Raw genomic sequence first — 20437 nt, 5'->3', positions numbered from 1 at the left:
CAGAAAATGCCACATATTATAGGATTACATTTATATGAAATGTCTAGAAGAGGCAAATCCATGCACAGAAAATAGATTAGTGATTGCTAAGGACCAGAAGAAGAGAACAGGGGTTGACTGTCAGTGGGTAGGAGGTTTTTTCAGGGGGCAATGAAAATGTTCTGAAACTAAACTATATTAAATGGCTAACACTGTAACTACATTAAGGGGCACTGGACTGCATGCTTTAAGTGGTGAAACTCACGATATGTGAACTATATCTCAAAAGCTAACATTTTAAAAAGTTAAAATGGATACTGGGATCAGACCTGCATTTACTACATCCTATGACTCACCGTAGACTACAACCATTTGTCTCATGCCTGCCACCCACCATATGCCGAGCTTCTTGAGGGCAGGGATGGGTCTTATTCATTATTGTCTCTCCAGCATCCAGCCTAGGGTCTATGGAATGGCATAGACCATTAAGTGGATTAATTCAAATGAAGTGAATTAAGTGAATAAATCAAATCTCAGCTCCGCCACTAACTAGCTGTGTGGTCCCCAGCCCAGTTCTTCACTCTCTGAGCCCCATTTGTAAAATTGAGGCAATACCTTCCTCAACAGAGTGCTGGAAGAGATCAGCGACAGGGTAAGGTGAAGCTCCTTGCACACAGTACATGTTCCACAGGTTAGTTCTCTTCCCCTTAAACATGCGATCAATGGTGTCATTTCATGAAATAGAAGGCTGCTCTCCATCGTGGACCCGTGGCCCTTTCCTCCTACCTTGCCTGTGATTCCAGAAGCATGAAGAATGAGATTGCCTCAAGGGCTCAAGCACAGACGAAGGAGATTACAGATCTTGCCCAGTACCAGGTTGGTAAAGCCCACCTCTGCTTCCTCTGTGCTTGAAAAGGCACAGGAGGAAGCAGAGTTATGACTAGTAGATACACTTACTTTGATGGTTCTGTCACCAGAGGCAGACACGATGTATTTATCATCAAAGTCTACCACATTGACAGCAGCACGGTGGCCAACCAGGACACGGCGTAGAGTGATATCGGTAGCAGAAGCCATGTCCCACACAGCGATGGAGCGATCCTTGGAACAGGTCACCATAAGTCCATTGCTGAAGCGTAAGTGCAGTACAGCCTCATTGTGGTGGATCAATGTGTTCAGAACTTCACCCGTGTTCACATCCCAGACTCTAGAGAACAGAAAAGCACAATGCGTGATTACTGAGACAACCAGGAAGAGTCAGTGTCTGTGCCTTGGGCCCATTCTTAGTAGTAGGCTAGGGAGATGTAAGCTTCACTTGTGACTGGGACCTCACACCCAAGACCATGTTTAAAAGGAGCCCCCAGAAGCAATTATTGTATTTGCTGAGAAGTACTGAGAGGGTTTCAAAAAAAGAAGGCCAATCATGGAGGGGCCTGGGTAGCTGCTCAGTCAGTTAAGCGTCTGTTAATTTCAGCTCAGGTCATGATCTCACAGTTCATGTGTTTGAGCCCCACATCGGGCTCTGCACTGACAGTGCGGAGCCTGCTTGGGATTCTCTCTCTCCCCTTCTCTTTCTGCCCCTCCCCCATTCATGATCTCTTGATCTCTCAAAATAAATAAACAAACTTAAAAAAAAAAAAAAGGAAGAAAGAAGGCCAACTCTGGCTCTGTCCAGGTTTAGGTTTATTTAACATCAGGTAATCAGGGACAGTGAGGACAACAAAATGATTCTTCAAGTAAGTGGGCTCGCAGGGAGTCTGAGATGACAGGGGAAGGAGGCTTCATAGCTGGGGAACTGAGGGCAGTTTCCAAGCTTAAGGCTCTTTTTGGCCTCTGATAGGTCTCAGAGTCCATTACTTATCCATTGCACACTAGAGACTGTAAGTCATGACAACTCATCAATTCCCACATGCATCTATTTACCCAACCGCTTTATGGACAAAGGCAATATGGCAGCTGCTCCATCCATGACATATAAGGTTCTCAGGGGCAGCCCTTTCATGTCACAGCTTTTCTGTAAACCCAATCTCTTAAGAGGACAAATTCACACAGACCAAAGGAGGAAAGTCACAGGCTTCTGTGGCAGAAGCAGTGCCTGAAAAGCACTGAGTCAGAGAAAGGACACTAGCATGCTGGTGACTTTTCCAAATGTCTGGAGCATGGTCTCCCAGGAGAAAGCTAGTCTAACACTAGGTAATATTTCCTAGTACATTTCCATCTCTATAACATACAACAATGAGCACAGGACCTACTTAACAAAAGGTGGCTTTCTAGCCTGCTTTGTTCAAATAAACCCACATCTAAAGTGGTTTTGAAATATAGCACATAAAACATATACAAAGAACGTGTGTCCTTATCCCCGAAAAGAGTGCAGTCTCAGTCTTCTCACCGAAGATATGGAAGTCAGACCAGCGAAGCCAAATCACTCACCTCACTGTAGAGTCTGAAGAACCAGTCACAATGACACGTTCATCATACTGGAGACAAAGGACAGAGCCAGTGTGTCCCGTTAACACTTTCAAACATTCCAAGCTGGTTTTATCCCAAATCTATGGAGACAAGAAAACCACAAACAGTGATTTAGTCTTTCACCTTCTGATAAATGTTTTTGTCTCACCTTACTTTCTGAATCACAAAATAGAACAAACCTGCATTACAGTAAATAAGAACAGTTAAACTTCAAACAGGTGGAAAATGACAAAAAAAGGGGAAGAGGCAATATCGAATAACTTCCAAAACAGATGTGCTATTTTGTTTACTTTGTCCCTCTAACTATTATACTTACTATATTTAACAGCCTTATAAAGGGAATTTTTAAATAAACTCTGAAAAACAGTGTGACATCTATTAAGAGCCTTTAAAAATGCATATGTCTAACCCATTATGATTACTTACAAAAATTTTAAAATGAAAAATGTTCGACATTTCAGAAAAATTTCAAAGTAAACTGAAAAGCTTTTAATGAGAGAATATAATGCTTCATTACAGTTATGTTTTTTTAAAAATAGAATAAAAGCCATCTATATGGTGATATAATCAATATATTTAAAACAAAAAAAAGATGAAAAGGAAAGATAATGTTAATAATAGTCGGCTTTGCTCTCTGAGTGTTCTTTTTCTCCCTTCTTTTGATCTTTCCAATGTTTTTCAAGTTTTCAATACTCCCCACATATAACAGGGGATAGGAAATCATTTATTTTAAAGATTGGATTGTTAAAAATAGATCGTGTGAACCTGTTTCTTCCTTTGTAAAATCATACTGTCATAATTTGCAGCATCCCTCAAGTTTACTACAAATAGCCAAAACAAGACATTTAACTGTCTTTCTACAACAGCAAGACCTGCTTCTAATTTCTGACCTATTAGAACCACGGTTATTTTGAAAGAGTGATTGGTGATCCAGGACTGGTACAGAATGAAGGACAAAAGGTTTGCAACCACTGTTCTAGATGATCTCTCTAAAGTGCATCTCTGCTCTACTGTTTATGTCTCATAAATAAAATGCATGCCTATTTTAAACATGGTGTGCCTCTATTAACGGCACTCTTTTAGAAACACATCCAATGTAAATGAAACGCAAGCCTGTGGTCAGTCTATGCTCTGACAAGGTCCTTATAAACCATTCTTTTTTTTTTTTTTAAGGTGTATTTATTTATTTTGAGAGAGAGAGAGAGAGAGAGAGAGAGAGAGAGAGAGAGAGAGAGTCCCACGCAGGCTCCACATTGTTGGGTCAGAGCCTGATGTAGGGCTTGAACCCACGAACCATGTGATTATGAGCTGGATGCTTAACCAACTGAGCCACCCAGGCACCTCCCTTATAAAACATTCTCACTATTCCTTAAAGGATAACTGCCCAAATTAAATAGTAACATACGTCACTCTTGCCAGAGTATATTTATGGCTGCAAGTTATCAGGGCTATTGATTGATAAGTATTACATAAAAATAGGGTTCTGAGGTCAAATATATTTTGGAAGTGGGGAAACACTGGGTGTCTCTCTCCTGCAGACCTCAGAGTCTTTATGTGCTACTCTATCCTGTGAATTTCTAAGGAGATACAGCATGCCATCAGCTTGAGGACTAAAAGAAATTATTCAGAAAAGAGTGAGGGGCAGGGGGGAAGCCTGGAGAAAATGTAAGACAATAACAAAAGATCTACTATTTATGTAATTAGAGTCTCAGAAGGAGAAAAAAAAGAAAACGGGGCAGAAAAAATATTTGAAAAAATAATGGCCAAAAGACTTTTGAAATTTGGTGAATGAAAGATATAAATTTACAGATCCAAAAGCTCAGTGAAAAACTTGCTAGGTATGACATCAAAAGCATGATCCATAAGACAGGCACCTAGATGGCTCAGTTGGTTGAGCATCTGACTCTTGATTTCTGCTCAGGTATTGATCTCTCAGTTCATGGGATTGAGCCCTGCATCAGCCCTGCACTGACAGTACAGAGCCTGCTTGGGATTCTCTCTCCTTCTCTCTCTGCCCCTCCCCCACTCTCATACACTCTCTCTCTCAAAATAAATGAATTTTAAAATAAAAAAGCATGATCCATAAAAGAAAAAAATGGTACACTATTCTTCATCAAAATCAAAATCTCCTGGTCTATGAAAGATATCATTGAGGAAATGAGAAGACAAGACTGGAAGAAAATATCTGCAAAACATATCTCAAAAAAGGATTTGTATCCAAGGGAACCTGGGTGGCTCAGTCAGTTGAGCATACAACTTCAGCTCAGGTCAGGATCTTGCAATTTGTGAGGTCAAGTCCAACATTGGGCTAGCTGCTGTCAGTACAGAGCCCACTTCGAATCCTCTGTCCCCCTCTCTGCCCTTCCCCTACTTGCACTCTCTCAAAAATAAATAAAAATATTTTTTAAAAAAAGGATTTGTACTCAGAATATGTAAAGAACTCTCAAAGTTCAATAATATGAAAACAACCCATTTTAAAAACGGACAAAAGATTTGGATACTTCACGGGGCGCCTGGGTGACTCAGTCAGTTAAGCTTCCGACTTCGGCTCAGGTCATGATCTCACAGTTCGTGGGTTTGAGCCCCGTGTCGGGCTCTGTGCTGACAGCTCAGGGCCTGAAGCCTACTTTGGATTCTGTGTCTCCCTCCTTCTCTCTGCCCCTCCCCTGCTCGCTTGCTCTCTCTCTCTCAAAATAAACAAACATTAAAAAAAAAAATTAAAAAAAAAAAAAGATTTGGATACTTCACCACCAAATATACAGATGGCAAATAAGCACATGAAAAGATCATGTGATCATCAGTCATTGGGGAAATGTAAATTAACTCAAAATGACATATGTCTACATACTTATTAGAATGGCAAATATCAACCTGAGAATACCAAGGGCTGACAAGGTTGCATAACAAAGGGAACTCTCATACCTTATTGATAGGAACATAAAATAGTACAGCCACTTTGAAAACCAGCTTGGCCATTTCTTAGCAAGAAATACAGATACTTACCATATGGGTCAACAATCCCACTCCTATGTTTTTACTCAAGCGAACTGAAAATGTATGTTCTCATAAAAACTTGCATACATGTTTATAGTGGCTTTATTCATAATTGTGAAAACTGGAAACACAAATGTCCTTCAACAGGTAGACGGATAAACACACTGGGGTGCACCAGAAAGTAGACTGCTACTCAGCAAGAAAAGGGAATCAACTACTGCTAAATGTAACAAAGGAGATAATCTCATCTAAGATGCTAAGTATAAGAAGACAAACTCAAAAAGCTACATACTGTGTGAGTCCATTTATAGACTGTTCTCTAAAAAGCAAAATTATAAGGATAGGGAAAAAAAAAAGACTGAGAAAAAAAAAAGGTTGGGGCACCTGGGTGGCTCAGCTGGTTAAGCATCCAACTGCTGGTTTCAGCTCAGGTCATGATCTCACAGGTTCATGAGTTCAAGCCCCAAGTAGGGTTCTGCACTGACAGCACAGAGTCTGGAGCCTGCCTGGGATTCTCAGTCTTCCACTCTCTCTGCCCCTCCCCCCCACTCCACATGAGCACACGTGCTCACTTGCACTCGCATGTGCTCTCTCAAAAATAAACTTTAAAAAAAAATTAAAAAGTAAATAAATAAATTTAAAAAGCCCAGTGCCTAAGGGGAAGAACTGAACACAAAGGGGCTGAATAAGGGAACTTCTGGGGATGATGGAACTGTTCTATATCTTGATTTTTGTTACGGTTACACAATTCTTTGTGCTTGTCAAAACTCATAAAACTTTACAACAAAAAGAGTGAATTTTCCTGTATGTAACTTGTAACTTTAAAAAAAATGGCAAAAAAAAAATCCTGCGATGTTTTCTTAAATACGAGAAAATAAGCTATAAACAATGTAAAACAAAATCTGTCAGATCAGCTGCCGAACATTAAAAACACAGAAATGATCCAGCTTATCTACTTTTGAAGAGTGAATTAAAACATATAAATATAAATTGCTCTATCATTCTTTTGTGTTATCACTTGAGCCTTCGTCAGCACCCATAAAAGGCAAGGACTTTGATTTACAGGCTAGGCAGCAATGCCTCCACCAGCTAGCAAAGTCAGCAAGAGTCCTGTGATACTGAGATATTTTCCATGCGCACCTAAACACAGAACACAGAATGCACATGTGCTTAGAGAAGGATAAGAAGTGAGACAATCCAGGGGTCTTGTGTTAGTCTAGGGAAACACTCTGCGGTTCCTGAGAACCACACTGAGAGCTGCCAAGATGGAAGGGCACTGATGAAAACAATCTGGAATAAATGGAGAGATTCAGTGATCTAGTATCTAACACAACCACAATTCCAAGAAGAACACATACAAAATACAGTCATTCACCTTAATAGAATTATCTCGTAGGCCACTGATAATTTTTTCATCATCATACTGTAAACAGTAGACACCTTTACTATTTTCAGAGCGGCACTGAATCCTCTGCAAGTTGTGTCGTCCACACCGCCAGTTAGATTCTATAGTCTGGGGGGAAAAGGAGGCAACAGATGAGTTTTTGTGAATCAACCATTCTATTAGGCTTCAGACTCTAGTGTTGCTTCCAGGAACAGCATACCAGATACCCCATCTTGGTTTGCATAACTGTCTGTGGATAGGAATCATGCTCTTTCCAAGTAAGACATTAGCCCAACAGTGTTTTTTGTCAAACGCTCCCTATCTGGCAACCGCCATAGGATTTCCAATGAGTTTGAGTTGGGTTTGAAAAAAAATAGCCTAGACAGAACTCAATATGCTTAAAGAATGCCATTTGCACCCAAAATATACAAATACATAGTAACTCACTGGGTCACTCTCTAATGCCAATTAAAATATTTGGCAGAAGACCACCACCAACATTAAGCATATACTGACAATCTATGTATCCATCCAAGGCATTGTCTTAATCACTGAGAAAAGACATCGAACAATTACTACCTGTCAACTACTACAGAAAGAATTTTATTTGTTATCCATTTTTAATCATCTACTAGACTGAAAGGTCTTTTAGAATAAGAATGGCACACCTGGGCCCTGGATAACATTCTTCCATCATTCATGCAACATTTACTGAGATGCTACTTTTTTCCATATACTGACTGTGCTAGGTGCCGGGGATTAAAAGAACAGGAAGCACACTGTTCAAGGGAGCTACCACTACAGGCACACAGGTATCTAGGCACACAGTACCTGGAACTAGATATACTCAAAAGATGTTTATCTGGTTAAATGATCCACACACTAACCTTGGAAGGAAGTTCTTATTACTTCCCTTTTAAAAACAAGGGAAGAGTTTAATTTCCTGAGGCCACAAAACTAAGTAACTAGACTAAATGGAAATTATACCCGGTTCTTCCTGACAACGAGTCCATGCTTTTCCACTAAAATATGCGGTGTCTGTAAAAAAGTATAGTCCTAGCTATTGAGGCAGTGAACACAAAACATAAGATCGGTAACAATTTCAGATAAAATATGAGTGCCAAATGAGTGATTAAAACTATAAGTTCCGTAGGACACTTACAGGAGAAAAACAGAACCAAGGCCTCAGACCAGTGGGCAAAGTTTAATGAGAAAGTGGATCATGCCCAGGGCACTAGAAGACCTAAGCTTTGGTGGTAGATACGAGGCATTTTTAGGATCAAAGGGCACAATGTTTCTAAGAACAACCCGAGCATCAACTCCAAATCCTTGAAATTAGGGGACGATGGGGACTAAAATAATTGGTTACACCTGAGTTCAGGATATAGCCTGAAAGATTATCTCTGAGTAGTTAATTATATGAGTAGCTGAAAGTTTAATTAGTTGCTCTGCTAAAGGAAGGTGATAAATCTCATCTTCATTCACAATATGCACTTAATTACTAGCTCTGCTGACATCTGACAAACTGTATCTCCTCTTATGTTGAAGGCAGTATGCTTCTGTATGCTCTAAACTGTTCAAATTTACTGAATGTTATGTGCCAGGTACTATGCTTTCATAACACTATGGTATGTGATTTAAATATTTTATAGCTAATTTAATCATCACAACTCTGAAGCCGAAATTACTGTCCTCCTTTTATAGAAAAAGGATGGAAGGTTGGAGATAGTGATACACATATACCTAAAAAGGAAAATGTTTCATCATTTGTGGCCTCCACACTTAGCACAGGAGCCTGGAAATATAATCCCTGCCCTCAAAGAGCTCCTATGTACAGCCTTGAGAGAGGGCAGGATTGCATATTTCTAACACCCGAGGGATGCAAGGAGGTGTCATGGAGATGCCAGGAGTGAGGAAACGCTCATCTGCCCATCTGCTACCAAGTCAGAGCTTCTGAGCCAGCATCATCATCTCCAGTAAGTTTGTGAAATGTCAGAAATAAAGAATATTCCAAAACCAAAATTAATAATAAGAATATTAACAATTCACCCCACCTCTGTTACCGCTACCAACGTAGATAACAGATCTGAGTATATAAGCAACTTTTAGAAAAGGGGTCCAGAAAAAAAGACTTAAACTGAACTCAATGCTTAGAATCATTTAGAGAGCTAATATATTTTTAGATAGTGACTGAGCCACCTCAGCATGCTAAGTATACCAGGAAAACGCTGACTTAGGAGACAGATGCACTGGTAACAAGTCTCATTCATGGCCAGTGACTCTCGGCAGTGGTTACCGATATTCAGGCTACACCCTACAGGGGCCCAGAGAGTTGCTGCAGAAGGCATGACTCCATATAAACCCGAAGTATTACAAAGTTGAATACGTAACATAACTTACATATATACATATATATGCATATATGTGTGTGTGTGTATATATATATATATATATGTGTGTGTGTGCATCTCAGGTGTTATTTTAAAAATTCATACAACTGCTTTCAGTTATAAAACATAAACATTTGCTTTAAAATATCATCAAATCAGTAAAGCAGCTTTGTTACTCTATATATTTCAATGCAAAGGAAAAGTATTTACTATCACATGGGAGACTGAAAAAAAAAAATAATGTAAAAAGAGAAAGCAGAAGAAGCCTCATACCAAAAAGAACTGCCTATATGCTCCCTCGAGTGGAAAATGTTTTCTAGAACTGGGCGACTTGATTACAATCTTTTACTATACCTAAAACCTAAAGATACAACAGAGAGGACCAAAGAGGATTGGGTGAGGCAGCAGACAGCCTGGGGTACACCCATCCCCTGCAACGTCTGGTCAGAGAACACCGCCTGACGTGACAGCCTGGGCCATACCCTCTGCCTCTGGCCCTCACATAAGAAATGGAGGCCAGGCCCTCTCCAAAGCTCTGTCAGATAACAGGCTCTTGTTCTAAGCTGAATGGAAGTTAAGAACTAGGAAATGGCTTAGCTTTTCAATATTCAGAAAAGAGCCTAGTTTTTCTAAAATACATTTCTGAATTTTAAATAAAAGGTCTGCCAGGTCATTCTTGATGGGTCGTTTTAGGGAGCTCCCGCTTAAGGCTGTGTTAAAAAAATTTTTTTAAGCTCCTGAATCACCACAGAAGTGGTTTGTTTCAAAATGCCAGGAAAGGGACACTAACCCAGAGCAGGGAACAGATGGTTTTGCTGCACACCAATCTCGTGTAACTCCTGAGACTCTACTCTTCTCAATTCCCTGGGCCACCCACAAAAGAAAGCAGCACGTCCTGCTGACTATGCCTGCCCAAAATACTACCTACCACCATATTCGACGACCTCAACTCTTACTAGAATGCTTATAAGCCAGGTCTTTAAAAAAATAAATAAATAAAAAATAAAATACTAGACCCTTAAAAATGGAAGGCAGCCCAGTGTGGTACAGAAAATACCTAGGTCAGTTAGCAGCTTTGGCAAATGAGGTGGGACTGTTTGCGCTGCAGTTTCCTCCTCTGTAAAAATGGGAAAAATAAGATCTACTTCCTTAAAACTCTTGTAAGGAGCAAATGAAATTACACATATAAAGTGCTCATCACAGTGCCTACCAACGACAGCAGCGATGCTCCTCCTCAGCTGCGGAGAACACAGACCCAAAGGAGTAGGCTGTGACCAACAAAATCTTCTCACCAAGATGTCAGGAACGGTTGTCTCGGCCTCAGCTGGTATCTAATGCTGCTAGCCCTGGGCCCTCCCTAACCATTCCTGGGAAGGGGCTCAGCCTTCCAGTGCATTTCAACTGTGACTCCAGCAGCAGGGATACAGGGCATACACAGGTGCACCTCTTTAATTATGCAGATACCTGCCATTACACTTAGACATCATGTGGTGTGGCTACTGTAGAGGAGTCCTTCGTGTTTTTGAGAACTTGTAAAATCCCCTTACCCTGTGCAAATTTTAAAAATACTGGGAAAGTAGCCATGATACACAGAGTATACAGCGGCATTTAAATTGGCAATAGAGTGAAAACAGATGTCTGAGTATGGAGGAATAACATTATTTTTAGAAGCCTAAACACAACTGGGTGGGTGGGCAAGTTTCAGCATTTTCTGGTCAGGACAATATTAATATCAAGTTTGCAAACCACAAAAAAGCTTCCCACTTTCCCTGAATAAAATGTGGTTTATTAAAAGGTGCGATACAACACACCATCATTTTACCAGTGGTCTATTCCAAGGAGAGTGCTTCAAAGGCTTTAATCCAGTGAATAAAAAGAGGGGAAATGCATATTACATGAAAGAGTTTACACTACTCTGAGATGGCAACAGAGAAAAATCCAAGTTCAGGACACAGAATTCTGATTAAGTCTATTGTAACAATTCCCACCTCTCTGCTGAGAGACGATTGGGGGCATGGTAGACCCCCAAAAGAGCATGAAAAGAGCATGAGCTTTGGACTAAGACTCTGTTTTGATCGTCTGAGAGTTAAATCAAATCACTGCAGCAAAGTACCTAATAGTAAGCTCACCATTAGCAGTGAGCAGAACAACTGAGACTCTAGACAGCAGGGGAAATATGGCTGCATCTTTGAGGAATGTGCCTCAGGTTTTCCAGGAATTCCTTCTCAACTCAGAGGTACTCTAAACCACGCCCCCCCCCCCCCCCCCCCGCGTGTGGCAAGAACACCCAAGAGAAATGAAGCTTTGCAGAAAGCTAAGAATTCTTATTTATTCTCCCTAGACTTCATCTTCATTTCCTCAATAATGGGAGTTGGCCACACTAAGCTAGGTTTTCTATTTTTTTTCTTAAAAATTAGCCGATTTGTGATGGGTCAATGTAGAAGGGCAAGGTCATCTGCTCATCACAGTCAAATCTAGGAATGGACAGATGACACAAGACGGTACCTGAAACACAGCTGTCAAAGTAGAGCAAGAAAAGAAGAAGCTGTTGTGTACTGGCAACTTCGCCAAGTATATGGGAACTACACAGAGACTCTGCAGGCATGGAGGGGCAACTGGGCAGGGGGCATAAGCACCCACTTGATGCTCGGGGTGTAATTTATCTTTGGCAATGTGCTTCTTAAAATTAAAACCCTTTAAAATACTACCTTTGCCGTAAGTAGACTATAACAAGGCCAATTAATCTTACCTTAACTCATGCCCTTTTTTTAAACTAGCAGTCAAGGATGCTGAGTACTCAGACAACTGGGGAGAGATGAGATCACCTTGAAAAGTCCATAGGCATGTAACATCACACCTCTTTCTCCTTCACTTCCTGAGTTTTCCACTTTGAAAATGATAAACAACACACTAACCCCAAAGCTAAACAGACCTCAGTTCAATTCCCATCCCTTAGTCTCAGTTTTCCCTTGTTACAGATAGGGACAATATGTACCTTGTTTTAAGAATTAAACGCAATAATCTCTGTAAGTCATACAACATAGTTCATGGTATACTGCAAGAGCTCAACAGAGGGTACCTGTAATTATTCTCTTCTGCTATGAGAGTTTCATGCCAGCCATATGGTCAAGAATCAAGTCCTTGAGTCTCTATTTGTTTGATCCATAGGTCACTGACACAACTCTCTACATGTGTGTTCACCCTGGTCAGAATAAAACACACTCCCAAAACAGAGGTAAAGAACTCTATTCTGATGAGTCACCAGTGATTTCGAGTACAAAAAAGTTGTAGTAAGTGCAGAAGAATTGTAGGTTGATCACAGACTCTATTACTCACTGTGTGATCTGGGGCGAGCTATTTAATGTTGTTGAGTCTCCATTTCCTTAGCTCTGAGTAAGGACATGGCCTACCTTTCAGGTACTGTTCAGAATGCTAAATGGAAAAGTGTATCATAAGATGCTTAACAAAGTATCTAGTACAAGTAAACGTCCTTGTAGGCATGATACATTATTTTTTATTATGACTACTATTAGTGAATATGCCAAAGTATAAAACATCATCCCTTACACTAAGAGATCTAGCCCACAAAAATCTGGAGGAGACTCTTGTGGGCCACCAGTGGGTTTTCCCAAACCACACTTTAAGAACCACTGGGTAGACCACCATGATGTAGAGGTTTTGCATCAAATAGGGTTTTCCCCCATAGCTCTATTTCCCTCACATCTGCCTCCTCCACTAACTTTAAAATATTATTTTAGCCTGAGGAAATGGTTACGGTAGGTAGTGTCACATATTATCATGCCACAGAGTACTGAGTTCATACTACTGATTATAACAGTACTCATGAGGATTAAATAATCTATGTCACCAAAATCTTCAACCTGATCAAAGTTCTTCCAGAGTTCCTATTTATTAATATTGACTTTAAACATCATCCTTCTCATAACAAAGGATTTGCTGAAATTAGTCAAGGAAATCTGGAGTTGCTTTGGAAAGAACAGTTGAAAAAAGAAGCAAAAAGTAATATAGTTTCTAATATGTATGCAAAGCAATAATTAGTACAACTATCTTGGGGTAAGAGACAGCTCTTCTCCCCTAAAACACACACACACCAACTCAAGATTCAAGTTAACAGTGTAGGAGCAATTTATTCTAAGTTTTGAACTTCCAGTGGATCAAGTAATTCCTAACCTTTGATTAGTCAGGCAGAAGTTTTAAATTATTTAGCCCTCCGTAAAAGATTGCTTTACAGCTCATTTTAGGAAGTAGATACTCAAAACAAGGGTTTGTGTTTTAAATATGATGTTCCAGTCACATTGAAGCTTACCATTAACCTAATGATTCCATCAGTTCACATCTGCCTTAAAAGGGAAGGGGGTGGGGGAGAACTCCCCAAAAAGCACATGTTTCTCCATTAATGAATTTTGGCACAATAACTTTTATGTCTATCACCTGGGAGAGAGGATTACTTGACATTTGGGAAACTGAGTATAACTTTATGGGTGATACAGCACTGCCTAGCAAAGGCTAAACTTTTCGCCAAGGAGGAAATAGTGAAGTAACCAAGACCTGCCAAGAACACATGTGAAAGAGTTAATGAGAAATGCCTGTGCCTGTCTTTCCTGGTTCAAGGAAAAGGGCTAAATAATAAAACTGAACTAATTAGAACACATGAATAATATCAAACATCTCCAATGTTTCTCATCAAGTTTACAGAGTTTTACTGGTCTGGTGAAGTTACACTCAAATCCAAAATGGTCCAGGAGCATAATTTGCTGTATAAAACCCACTTAACTATTGCTTAGATTCATATTTGAGTCATTTTTATGAAAAAAATTATGGGAAATTTACAGAGGAAACTGAGCCTTGTGCCTTCTCTAATTCTCTAGAGATGGCTCAAAAATGTAAAACTGCTAACCTGAAAAACTGTGCCTGGGATTTTGGAAAATTTATCAAATTAGAATAAAAAGCTGACTTTGGACTCAGGTTTTAATTAACTGGCAACTTTGCAGAAGCATTTCAGGTTTTAGAAAAGTCAGGTCAGTTTTTACAAACAGGCATTATCTACCCTGAAGTATGGCTGCAGGTTATACTGACTGTTGACATATTTGCTTCAAGAGTTCAACTTAAAAAAAAAATTACTAGCTCCATGTTTTTAGATCAACAAAACGCTCTAAGGCAACATAAAAAGTTGAGAACAAGACACAAAGAGCCCATAAAACAGATAAATCATAAAGTTACCTCTATGTCCTGGATAATCTTTGGGTATAATGACCTATAAAATGAATTGGGAGGGCCATCTGTAGGTCTGTTCTTAAACAGGTACTGATCCCTGGCAAATGGAAACAAACAGATGTTATAATCTTGCACATAAAAAGGTGAATTTTATTTAAACGTGGTGCTGACAAAGATAGTGTACCCTTCGAGTGTTTTGATTTTAACAGTTCAAAAGTAGGATTTCTGACCATTACATTTACATATTAGACACAAATGTACTTTAACTTCCAGCTCTCTAACACAATCCTGGCCTTTTATTTTCTGAATACCCAACGCATATTAATCCAGCCTTTCATTCTACAATTTGATAAAAAACGCTATGGCAGCTTTGTGAAAAACCTTACTTGGGACACATCAAACTTCCTCCCATAAGGAAAACAACAGCCCTATCCCTCACTCACACCATAGCCTGTACAAGCTGTAACTCTCTTTCTGTGCTAAGTGGGCCAGGTTATGGACACGTATAAAGGTAAAGAACTGTACGTAAGTTAATGGGTCGGCCGAAAATTCCTGCCCGCCTTGCCTCCCATATCTTCAGTCAGAGCAATGACCAAAAACAAAATGTTATTGACTTTCTCATATTTTCTTTTTTCTTATCTATCTTTTGGTAATAGTATCATCACCTAAGAAAAATGTGAAAGGAAAACGAAAACATAAACTCATAGATTTGAAAAGCCAAATCACTCAAACTATATAATACTTCCTAACAGTTAATACTTGTAAAGGAAATATGCATTGCAGAAGGAATTACTCTAACAGCTTTAACTCCCCCTCCCCCACGTGCCACTTATGACCACTCCTCCTTCCCACTTTAAAATAGGCCAACACATCTGGCAAGTCAAACTGCTTGTTTGAATAACCAAACTGACCCTATGTCCAAGAAACTTTTTTCAGGGGAACAAGCAACCCAGGAACTTACCACCCTCTTCTTTCTGAAAGTCCCTTCCACAGAGGGTCAGTGCGCACCATCCTTTCAATCAGCTTCTTCCAAAGCATTCCTTCCGAGATCACTCGCTGCCATTCTTTACATACCAGCTCTGCTGCACACAGAGACCTGGCATCCAGGTAAGAAAGAATGTTTTCTGCTATGTGATCTAAGCCTTGCTCTACAAAATAGAAAAGGCAATGAAGGAATGGGAAGGGAGATGGAAATGTACCAGTCACCATTTCTGTAAAGGTAAGAGGAATAAAGAAATCCTGAACCAGGTAACATACCTGACTAGTATCAAAAGTTCAGATATACAAGTGCATGAGTACATAAACACATACACTTCTTTTTGGTTCTGAGTTTTTAAGATAAAATAATTGATGGAAGGGTGCCTGGCTGGTTCAATCAGTAGAGCATGCAACTCTTGATCTGGGAGTTGTGAGGTCAAGCTCCAGGATGGGCACAGAGCTTACTTAAAAAAAATACATTTATTTTTTTAATGGTTATTTATTTTTGAGAGAGAGAGAGAGAGAGAGAGAGAGAGAGAGAGAGAGCGCGCGCGCGACCGGGGAAGGGGCAGACAGAGAGGGAGACACAGAATCCAAAGCAGGCTCCAGGCTCTGAGCTGTCAGCACAGTCGGATCCCCAACTGACTGAGCCACCCAGGCACCCTAAAAATTAAAAAAAAAAAAAAAAAAAAAGTTTTGATGGCAACAGATTCTATGTATAAAAGTGGATCCTGGACAGGTCTCTATTTGTCAGATGTTACGAAAAAAAGACTTATTTGCATTCTTTTTACATAACTCTTAGAAAATTACTACAGGGAAATGATTCCTCAAATTTTAAGGATGAGGCACAGAGATGTTATTAAGTCCTCAAGGTTTCACAACTACAGAATACTAAAACTAAGATTGCAACTCCGATCTCTTGCTCCTAAGTTTGTGTTCTTTCCCCTCTGACTTACCGTCTCTCATAACAAATCATCCATTTAATATGTGACCTATGTGAATCTCTTGGAGCCAAGGAGACAAAGAAGGAGAAACACTTACACATCTTAAAAAGCTTATGAAAAGTCAAGTGACAATCCAAGAGTTAAAGTCAGGTCTCCTTAAATGTATCTTTGCCAATCATTTCTTCATCTCCTTCTTATGGAGGTAGAATCCTCAAAAGCAAGAACCACATGTCTGTAAATTCTTGAACCTTATGAGATTTATCCCACACAATGCAAGGGTCATCCCAAAGACAACCAAGATTCAGAGTCTGCCTGACACTGCCATCTAGTAAGGAAATCACCATTTTCATCAACGTTGCCACCTGTGAACTCCCATCCTATGGCTCTAGGCAAGTCCTCTGTAGCTACAAAAAATAAAGCTCACCTCCCAGACCTATTGTAGTGGTGGGAACACAGACGTATAGGCAGAAAATTTCAATTTCAAGTGAAGGCTCACCATGTAGCAGTTCTCTGACATGAAACAAATATTTAAACATAATCCTGAAACATCACTGCCCCTTGGTCTTTTACCATTAAAAAATGGTAATTGCCAGTAACCACTGTCCTTTCGCATACTACCAGTAAGAATCAGATGGAAGAACTTTATAAAAAGATTTTAAGGCAACAAAACACCATATAAGGTAAATACTTGTTCTCTTTTTCAAGATAAATAGAAGCCATATAGTAGCATTAACTTTGCAGGATGTAAGTAATTCTTTTAAACTTTCAGAGCTCAGTTTTCCTCATCTGTATAAGATGGGGATAATAATCTCTATTTTGAAAATATCAAAATGAGATGGTGCATTAAAATGCTTTACAGACTAATGGTTTCTTCAACTCTGAGAATGACACTTTATACTCTTTCCTGATTGTGGTTTACAGGCTTTTCATATACTAATTCTCCTACTCTGGACTAGATCTAATATCCAAGCTCTGATCTGATCATAAAGACTACATACACTGAGACCACTATTTTTTCTGATGACTGTCATTGTATCACAGTTAATGCAGTCAAAGATTATACTGCCTTTATCTAAGTAGTCCTATCACAGTAGATTCCTAAGACGAGTAAGATAAATAAATTCCTAGGCCTGATTTCCAAAAGGATTTATTAAAGCAATTCCCCCACGGTGCCCAGGTGGCTCGGTCAGTTATGTGTCTGGCACTCTTGATTTTGGCTCAGGTCACGATCTCTCGGTTCGTGGGATCAAGCCCCACATTGGGCTTGGTGCTGACAGTGTGGAGCTTGCTTGGTATTCTCCCTCATCTTCCCTTTGCCCCTCCCCTGCTCACAGGCATGCTCTCTCTCTCTCTCAAAATAAATAAATAAACTTAAAAAATAAAATTCCCCCTAATTCTACATTTGTATGGCTAATGGAGAGGTGAAGGGCAGCTTCATGCAAAAGTTTATAGTTATCCTTACTGTAATTCACCTTTGAAGCTTAACTGACCCTTGCATGTCACCTCTAGAATTCTGATTCTGTCATCCAGAAGAGTGGATATTCCACACCAAATCTGCATGATGGGCAAATGTAGTAAGTCTTTATCCCAAGTTCTTGGCAAACATGTTAAATGGGTCAGAACCAAGGACAGCACCCATGATTCTAGATCTGTATTTCCATCGAGGCTACTGTGGATCCATTCATTAAATACTCACAGTACCAATACAGAGCCACTGGTTCTGTGGCCACCCGGATGTACTACTGTCCAGCCCACATCTCTCTATTCAATGTTCGGGTATTTGGAGAAACTCTGCCCCCCATAAAGACCCTATCACCTTTACCTTTGCATCATTCTTCTGACCTACTAATCTGATAGGCTTATCCCAATCTCCCACCCCACAATCAAGTGAATTTGGTATGGTTACTCTTTGTATTCCCTTGCTGGTGCTTCCTACATAAAGTTGGTATTGTATTTTTTGTTTACAAGTTGGCAAGGAGCTGCTTTGTATCCCTTTTTTTAACATATATAACCCAAGTTCATGACACAAAAATTATAAAATGCATATAAGCGAAAATTTTTAATCCCTAAATCCTCTCAGAGATAAAGGTTCCTAGCATTCTGTATACATCCTTATAGGTTTACACAACCCTACACGGTCTCTTCAGCTACAAATTAATTAAATTTGATAATCCATTTTAAAAGTCTGCCACAGTATAATATTAAATTTACTAGCCAATATCCCCCAAGTACACCCAACCTCAGGTCTCCAGCTCTTAACACCAGGAAGTCTGCTCATCAATCATCTCAGAGTACTATCCATGCAGGGCTACCAAATGCAGTTGTACAAGCTGTAAAGGGTACAACTGTACCTAGTAGCTCTGCCTACGGTTTTCTAATGCTTGTTTATTTTGAGCTGCAGAGAGAGATGGAGAGACGGAGAGATGGAGGGATGGAGGGACGGAGGGAGGGAGAAAGAGTGAATCCTAAGCAGGCTCCATACTGTCAGAACAGAGCCCAATGTGGGGCTGGAACCCACGAACTCTGAGATCATGACCTGAGCCAAAATCAAGTCAGACACTTAACCAACGGAGCCGCCCAGGAGCCCCTCTGCCTATGGTTTTCAATTACTTCTCAACGTTCCACAATTCTGAAAATCACAACTCCGTGTTCAATCACTACCCTGGCACACAATGTCTTTAGGTCTACTTGTCTATAGAAGCTATGTGTTTCCTTTTTGTGTATCTCCATGATCATGTGCTCCTTTCTTCCATTTGCATTTAAAATCAGGGAGATCCATGGATAATCATAGGGTACTTGTACCTCTCCACTGCTAGGGCTGACAAATTTACTGACAAGAATTTCAAATTTCAGAATCTCTCTGCCCTCTACAATCACATTTTCTTTTAGCACCTCTAATCATGGGCTAATAGATTTAGCTCTTCTCTGAATTTTTCTAATTCTGGGTACTTATCTCATCTAGTTTCTCACGTTCTATGAGAACAGTCACCTTTCAAGGTCCATATTACTTCCATATCGTCAACTAAATCCTCTTAATTGGTTATAAACACACCCCTAACCAATTCCCCTCATGAGTCCCTCGCTCTGAGTGATGAAATGCATAGTGAGATAAGAATGCATCAGATAGTTGCTTTCTCGCTGCAACTCAGTGCAACTTCCTCAATGACTGCAACACCTCCATCGTCTGTATCTGAGCTGGGAAAGTGGCATCCATCCAAGTCTTCTACCTGGCTGGATGGTCCAGGAGCTGGCTCTCAGAAGCCTGTGTAGTTGTAGTTGAATCACTTAGGGCAAGTGATTTTTAAAAATAAACAGGGGCTGGGGCGCCTGGGTGGCGCAGTCGGTTAAGCGTCCGACTTCAGCCAGGTCACGATCTCGCGGTCCGTGAGTTCGAGCCCCGCGTCAGGCTCTGGGCTGATGGCTCAGAGCCTGGAGCCTGTTTCCGATTCTGTGTCTCCCTCTCTCTCTGCCCCTCCCCCATTCATGCTCTGTCTCTCCCTGTCCCAAAAATAAATAAACGTTGAAAAAAAAAAAATTAAAAAAAAAAAAATAAATAAAAAAATAAACAGGGGCACCTGGGTGGATCAGTCAATAGTGTATCTGACTCTTGGTTTCAGCTCAGGTCCTCAGGTCATGACCTCATGGTTCGTGGGATGGAGCTCCGAGTGGGAATCTGTGCTGACATCGTGGAGCCTACTTAGGATTCTCTCTCCACCCCACTCGCTGTCCCTCCCCCATTCATGTGTGTGCCTGTGGGCTCGCTCATTCTTTCTCTCAAAAAAAAAAAAAAAAAAAAAAAAAAACAGCTTAAAATAAAACAAACAAAAACACCACCACCAAAAACAGATTCCCTGGACATTTTTTTGGTCTACTGAATCAGCGTGTTTACATGGTGAAGACCAGGAATCTGTGTTTTTAGAAGTGCCACCAGATAATTCTGATACTGGGAACTACTGCCTTATAGCAATTGATATCCTTTCTCGTCTAGTGATAGTCTAATGACTAGCACTGAGTTTCTACATAAGGAAATCTCAAACACATCTTTCCTCCTCTTTCAAATGCCA

At 40.2% G+C, this 20437-nt stretch overlaps 1 protein-coding gene across 11 annotated transcripts in view; it reads right to left on the bottom strand.

Annotated features, from left to right (window-relative positions):
- The window catches only part of FBXW11 (F-box and WD repeat domain containing 11), a 121280-nt gene that overhangs the window by 15281 nt on the left and 85562 nt on the right, over positions 1 to 20437 (bottom strand). For all 11 annotated transcript variants that reach the window (XM_043596059.1, XM_043596013.1, XM_043596036.1 and 8 more), the window contains 5 exons: positions 15413 to 15599; positions 14458 to 14548; positions 6818 to 6955; positions 2410 to 2528; positions 937 to 1186 (listed from right to left, as the gene is read on the bottom strand). In XM_043596059.1, the coding sequence (XP_043451994.1) occupies positions 937 to 1186; positions 2410 to 2528; positions 6818 to 6955; positions 14458 to 14548; positions 15413 to 15599 (785 nt within the window). The remainder of the gene's footprint in view (positions 1 to 936; positions 1187 to 2409; positions 2529 to 6817; positions 6956 to 14457; positions 14549 to 15412; positions 15600 to 20437) is intronic.

The sequence above is a fragment of the Prionailurus bengalensis genome, chromosome A1 (genome assembly GCF_016509475.1).
Source record: "Prionailurus bengalensis isolate Pbe53 chromosome A1, Fcat_Pben_1.1_paternal_pri, whole genome shotgun sequence".
Taxonomy (NCBI): Eukaryota; Metazoa; Chordata; class Mammalia; order Carnivora; family Felidae; genus Prionailurus; species Prionailurus bengalensis.
This window is presented reverse-complemented; position numbering and strand designations above follow the sequence as displayed.